The following is a 7175-nucleotide window of genomic DNA, read 5'->3' on the forward strand; positions in this document are numbered from 1 at the left end:
TTCGGATCCCACATACAGACCGGCTGCTCACTGGCTGAGCGAGGTGCGGGAACAACACCGAGGGTTGCGATCCCGTTGCTGGTCCCGGTCCGGTACGGGCACGACACTGAGGGTTGCAATCCGTTGCCGGTCACAAAAAAGACAAAAAGGAAAAAAAAAATAAATCATGATAATGAAAAAGGCCAAGTTTGCATTCAGTTCCCTCAGGCTCTCCTTCCTCTGAGATTTTTATTTTCCCCTTGAGTCACTTATTTCTAGTTCTCAAAATCTTTTGTCATCTTGAAAACAATGTGGGAAGGCTCCAGGAGAGACAGTGGATTCCGAGTCTTGATGAGGCGTCCACCCTTCTCTCTGGCAGAGGGTCAGCTCCAGTCACAACGTCAGACAGATGAGTGAGGGGCCCATCAGAGTTTCTCAGCCTCTGAGCTTCCTTGGGGCCATTTGCTCTAGACAAAATATTTCCAGAACAATCAGACGTGTTTTGAATATGTGACCATTAGCAGAACTATGATTGAGTTGAGACGGCACATAAGAAGAAAATGTTGTAATTTTTTCTTCCTAGGATTGAGAATAAATTGCAACAAAGAATGTTTTTTAACTTGTCTTTTCTTCCTACTCATATTAGAAAGAATATAGGAAAGATTACGAAGAGTCCATTAAAGGCAGAAACCTGACTGGCCTGGAGATCACGCCAGCTTTGTTACATGTCAAATATGCAACCAAAATAGCAAGCGAGGTAGTGCCCACTTGGTCTTTTCTTTCCCTCTTGATTCAAATAATTGCACTAATGACACTCATCAATGTGTTCCGTCTGCCATTTTCATCACCACCTAACTGTGGGTTTCAAGCTGGGTTCACATGTGTTTGGTACTACCATCTAATTTATTCCCCACGTTAATTCTTCTGATTTTTTAATTGGATACCTAATAAAATGTGCTTACCTTAGCATTCTATTAATTTCTAGTTTTTTATATGATATTTAATATTAACTGATGAAGCTTGTCCATGCCTTTAATCATATCTTTATTTACTAAACTGTGAGCTGTTTAAAAGTTGGAAGTGTTTTTTATTTTTTGGTTTCTTGGCTCTTCACCTAAGAGAAACAATCCAACCTTTCTTCTCTTTGTTTTTGCTTTCATTTTGTGATATAGAAAGAGTACAGGAAAGATCTGGAGGAAAGCATTCGTGGAAAGGGTCTCACTGAAATGGAAGATACACCTGACATGCTAAGAGCAAAGAACGCCACTCAGATCCTCAATGAGGTGGGCCCACCACCGACTGCATGCACATAATTAATAGAGCATCTTCCCCTACCTAGCCAAGTTGCACACATGCACACAAAACAAAAACAGAGAAGAGATAAAAAGAGAGTTTTTGATTTTCAAATTCCATATCCAACATGATTATTGGGCATTAAATAAATTATATCTCAATTTCTGGTGAGTGGATATTGTAACAGTATGTTTCTATGGTGGTATCAGAATCTGTTTTTAAATCTAATATTATTTGATTTAACCTCAGTACACTCAGTTTAAATAAAAACGCCACACTGGAGTGATGTGCACCTAAGTTTAATCCTACTTTTGTACCAAACCAAATTTAAAATTTACTTTATACTTTTGTTTTCTAAGCAGAGAATGCTAAAAGTATTCATAAGGAGGCCATATATTGACTCATATTGACATGTGGACATGTGTAGAATAGTTTCCTACAGTGGGCTTTTGCAGACCCCACTCTATCCCACCACGTGGTACAGTGAAGGTGACTAGCAAGAGACACTCTCTGTGACAACTGAGGTGGCATGTTGTGCAGATTTATATTCACTCTTTTTGTTTATTACCTAGCAGTGGAAGTTAACTTTTTTTTTTCTTTTAATGCTACTATAGAAAGAATATAAGCGAGACCTGGAGCTGGAAGTCAAAGGAAGAGGGCTGAATGCCATGGCCAATGAAACTCCAGATTTTCTGAGGGCCAGGAATGCTACTGATATTGCCAGTCAGGTCAGTGTTACTTTCCATGTCAATCTTTTTAAAAAGTAGTTGTGATTATAAGGACACAATGCTGTCCCTCTGTCATCTTTCCTGTTGGTCAGTGACAGTCAAATGCATACAGTGGCATTGTTGAACATCCACCCGCTGGAATCCATTCCATTGAAAGGGTCATGGACCCTTTGCCAGGCTTGCTTCTATCTGCCGTGTGAGTCTACAGCCACAAGGGACAGAGGCTGGAGAACCAAATAGGTGCTTGGAGCTGGGGCAGACTCCTAACATCCTGGCCTTCTTTCTTGGATTTCCTTGCTTAGAATATTTGGGGAGTCCTTTCTTTCCCTCCTTTCAATGTCTAAATTTAAAACAGAGTTTTTAGGCATCCTACCTTGTGTAATGCTAATTGGAGTGGGTCTTTTGCTCACTTGTCATTCTCCCAGTTCTATGTAAACAATCTCTGCCTTACTGTTGATTATCTCCCTCCTTACCCATGCCCCACCCTACACCCAACTAGATAGTAAGTCTTTCAACAGCTAGGACCTCCTTTCTGAATCTCACTCTTTAGCATAAAGCTATAAACACCATAGGAAGAATGTCAAGTGAATGAGTCCCTCTTAATCAAAGCAATTGAACAAATGATGTGCACATCGTAAACACTTGTCCCACTGTTGGCTGTCCTTTTACAGATTAAGTATAAGCAATCAGCAGAAATGGAAAAAGCCAATTTCACTTCTGTGGTTGATACTCCGGAGATCATTCATGCCCAACAAGTCAAGAACCTTTCAAGTAAGGTAAGGAGATTCATCAGAGTGTCACTAATAGTCCCCAATCATGAAGAACACAAGTCCTCCCATGAACACCTAAGGAGATTCTTTCAAATCACAATTTTGCCCAATAAAAAAGAAAAGATTCACCTGTGATACAGGTTTGAGTCAGAGTTGAGGTTTCTGTGTTAGATTTAAAATACAGTATAAGAGGGAATTTTAAGGTACTAAGAACTCTTACACAGTGCAAACGATAATTAATGAATCAATACTGTAACATGTAAAGGCTCATAATTTGTGAGCGAATCTAGAAGAAACATAGTAGACAACCCACATTAGGATTATTAATCTCTAACTTGTTTGAGTAGCCCCACATTACAGTTCTTGCTTATCTTCTGATCAGTGAGCTCCAAAGCAGTAGTTACCTGACCTAGCTTTGTTTTATAAACACTTGGGAATGGAGATTCCCTGCTCCCACCCTGGAATTCTGAAGCTAGCAAATCCGAGGTAGGCTCTGTAAATGTTTTTGTCTGTTTGTTTTTAATCTTCACAGATGATCTTTTAATGACCAATCAGGTTGGAAAATCATGGATTTAAACTCTTTATTATCATTACACAATTTTATGTCATAAAGTTACATATGAAAAATATAATTATTGCTAGAGAGTAGTTTAATTAGGAAACAGATATATTCATATGGGAGAAATGAACCTTTTATTTGGGAGTGACAGAGAAGAATAATTAACTTGTTTTTAATTACCAACATTACATGGGCCCCAGACTATAATGTTGTGTTCACTGGGGAAACCAGGAAGGCCATCATTCTTTGGGCTATGAGAGGTCCACCAGTTGTATTAACTTCAGCCTTTTGGCATTGCTAGTCTTTAAGGAAAACTTCAGCATGCAGGCCTGACTCACTCTGGTCATGTGTGTTCTTCTGGAATTCTCTTTGGCTGGTTCCTCAGAGTTTAAAATATGGCCAGGCAGGTTACTTCTTCCACAGTTCAGATCGGTATTTTCCCTTGAGTGATGGATTGGTGCTGGTGTTTTTCACAAAACTTTTCAATTTCCAGTGGAGCATCTGTATTTTATAATTCTAAACCTCATACTGGGGGGTTAGTGCAAGCAGTGTGAGCTGACTCACAAATTCAGGGTACTGTACTGAACACTTCTTAATGCCAGGGAAGTCCAGGTCCTTTCCTCCCAGAATATCTCCAAATGCTGTGTGCAAACCTTGGCTCTAAATGGCTTTCCATTAGATGAACAAAATCTAGGCCAAAATATTTTATTGCCTAAAATTGGTTTGTTGTTGTCTTTGGGAAGATTAAAATTTTCAACACTTATTAATGTAATTCATATTTAATATAATTTAGATAGAGATAGATAGAAAGAATAGCATTGTCCCTATTATAAAAATGGCTAGTTTCTTTCCCTCATCCCTATACACCTGAACTTCCCAGAAAAGAGGAAGAAACTGGAGCTAAATAAAGCTGTAGAGAAAAGTGAAAGGACATAATGGCAAGTGATGAAAGAAAGACAAGGCTCTAAGGCAGAGGAAGAGTTCTGCTGCAGAGAGCAGGGAGCTGACTGCAGAAGTGCCCAGGAGAAGAGCAGCCCCCTGTGAACAAGTCTGTCTGACCAAAGGCTGGGGCTGAGCAGGGAAGCCCAAGGAAGAGCAATGGCTGGTGTAGAGCAGTCTTTGGCTGACGGGTTGGCCACAGTGGTGGCCCCAGATCTATCTGTTTACTAGGCTGGTTTCTGCAGCACCGAGCCATTTTCTGGAAGCGCCTTTTGGGCCTGCTCAGTCCTGCAGCCAGGAGCCCCACCGCACTGCTCATGGTCAGTGATCCTTTTCACTAGCGAAGGCCGGCTTTCAGGAGGCCGTGTTCTCAGCTCTTAATCCTCATGCTTCTCTCTGCCTCCCAGCTGAATGGTCCCCTTCATGTGGGCCAGCCAGCATGGGCCCTTCTCTGCCGGCTCTGCCATGACAGTGGGTCTTATTAAATGCCAGGCTCAGTCCTGGCAAAAGGAGGCATGGTGCTCACTGACCAAGAGGGCTCTGCTTTCTAACTCCCAACATCCTTGGCAGTCAGGAAAATACAAAGGACTTCTCCTCTGCTGAGCCAGAAGAGCTATTTTAGGTCCCATTGGCCCAAATCCCTGTGGTGTTTACCCTCCTTATTTCTTGGAATCTATTCCCAGAAAAAGTACAAGGAAGATGCCGAGAAATCCATGTCATATTATGAGACCGTTTTGGACACCCCAGAGATGCAGAGAGTCCGGGAGAACCAAAAGAACTTCAGCCTTGTAAGTTTTATTGACTTTCAGACACAGCCCACAGGGACCTGGGCAGGCTGAGGAGGATGTCTCCAGGCACACGCTCGGGTAGCCCACCCCTGCAATGGGACTATTGAGCTCCGCAGCTCCATCCACGCCCCCGGAAATGTATGTCGATTTTTCTCTGAGCTCGCCTTACATTTCAATCCCCAAATCACAGCATGAAAGACCCATCTGATACTTTGTTGATGGTGTAGGGGAGAAAAGTATTATCTTTTCCTCACCCATCACAAGGTTCTTGGTCGGCACCCCTATAACAAAAGACAGATTAACAAGAGAAAAATATAAATTATATTAAATAAGTTCTACATGACATGGGAGCCTTCAGAAATGAAGACCCAAAGAAACAAGGAGATCTGTGTATTTTTATGGACAGTCATGAAGTACGACTAGACAAAGAGGGTATGAGCTAATGTAGTCAACTGGGAGAATTTAGAAAGGCCTGGGTGTTCAGATTCTTCTTGGCATCTCTATGTCTTAAGCTCCCTTGGGGTACAGGGAAGACCCCTCTGGAATGAGGGTCTTATGATCTACTGTAGAAGGTCAGAGAGTTCTTTGACTGCCTGTTTGAGGGGAAAACAGTGGGAGAAAGTCAGAGAGACCCTCCTACTTCTGCTGTTTTCTCAAATGCTGAAGTGCCATATTTTGGGGTAGTATGTCCAGAGCCCATCAGTGGCTTCCCATCACTGAATATGAACTATCACCATCTTCCATGAGTGGTGACATCTGTCTTTTTCAAAGTTAAATCTAGGCAAGGGATACTTTCTTATTGAAATCTTAACAAGATGTTTACTCTTTCTTCACAGCTCCAATACCAGTGTGACCTTAAAAACAGCAAAGGAAAAATTACAGTTGTTCAAGACACGCCAGAAATACTGCGTGTTAAAGAAAATCAAAAGAATTTCAGCTCGGTATATTTACTATTTATTTTCCATTTAAGGCTAACCCAATAATCCATTCTCCTTTTAAAAAATATACTAGCCTCACATTGATACAGACAATTCATATCTAACTTCTCCACTTAATCCTAGTGGTTATTTGTTAAAGTTCCCCATATTTTGCTCCAAAATCATCACTCCAGAGATAATTTGAAATAACTTAAATATGCTAACAAAGCAGCTTTTCTTTCCTTTTAAGTTTTTTAATACCAAAGTGGAAAACACATGTTTTCTTACTCCAGGAAGATGGATTTTTTTTTGACATTGCAGTTTTTTTTGTAACGCCTCCCCCAAATAACTGACTGACTTTGCATTTCTTTAATGGATTTTGTGTTCCATATGGAAGGGTTTTGTTGTTCTTGCTAATCAACATTTTCTGATTTTTCTCATCCTGTATTAAAATAGCACGATAATCTTAAAAGAATCTCAAGATCTGGAAAGTGATTCATGTTGTATATGGTTTGAGTCACTGACACTGATATGGGAGATGTCAGACACGATCCTCCAGTGCTTGCCTGGGAATGTTGTCTAGTGTCTTTTGTTTTCACAGAAGCCATGTGTCCTAGTCTTTCTCCAGGAATTGCTGGGTTTTCCTTTCTCCCATGTAACACTGCCCTGCCTCTGAATGCCCAGGTTTTATATAAAGAGGATGTCTCACCAGGAACGGCAATTGGGAAGACACCTGAGATGACAAGAGTGAAGGAGACACAGGACCACATTAGCTCGGTAAAGACACGGTGGCCTCACCTTCAATATTTTCTGCCTCCCTTTGACAACTGACAGTGACCTCCGAGCTGCACTCAAAAACTTTGTCACCAGAAGCAGCTTACATTGCTACAGTAGGTGGCTGCGTACCACCTGAGGGTGTGTGCCAGTGTTTAGAGCCATCTCATATTCAGGGTAGTGCCATGGCAGTTTTCATGAGAGAGAGTTACATATGGAAAACAGAAAGGCTTGTGAGAGAGTGGAACATGATAGAGTCAAAGAATCAACCTTTCTGGATACACATATGTGCATATATCTGCCGTAGACAAATGGTCTGTTGGGTATTCAAACACTGGGGTACAGGGCCGGCCCGGTGGCACACTGGATAGTGCGCCGCTTGGGAAGCGCGGTGGCACTCCCACCGAGGGTTCGGATCCCACATACAG

The 7175-nt window shown here is 41.5% G+C and overlaps 1 protein-coding gene across 1 annotated transcript; it reads left to right on the plus strand.

Moving 5' to 3' along the window:
• Positions 1 to 625: 625 nt before the first annotated feature.
• Positions 626 to 6750, plus strand: LOC103583289 (nebulin-like; the record flags this gene model as incomplete). Its single annotated transcript, XM_008564648.1, has 7 exons — positions 626 to 736; positions 1152 to 1262; positions 1887 to 2000; positions 2672 to 2776; positions 4952 to 5056; positions 5893 to 5997; positions 6658 to 6750. Coding segments are annotated over 7 exons (744 nt in total), but the record flags the coding sequence as incomplete, so codon positions are not given.
• Positions 6751 to 7175: the final 425 nt, after the last annotated feature.

This window comes from Galeopterus variegatus, unplaced genomic scaffold (genome assembly GCF_000696425.1).
Source record: "Galeopterus variegatus unplaced genomic scaffold, G_variegatus-3.0.2 Scaffold21285, whole genome shotgun sequence".
Classification (NCBI taxonomy): Eukaryota; Metazoa; Chordata; class Mammalia; order Dermoptera; family Cynocephalidae; genus Galeopterus; species Galeopterus variegatus.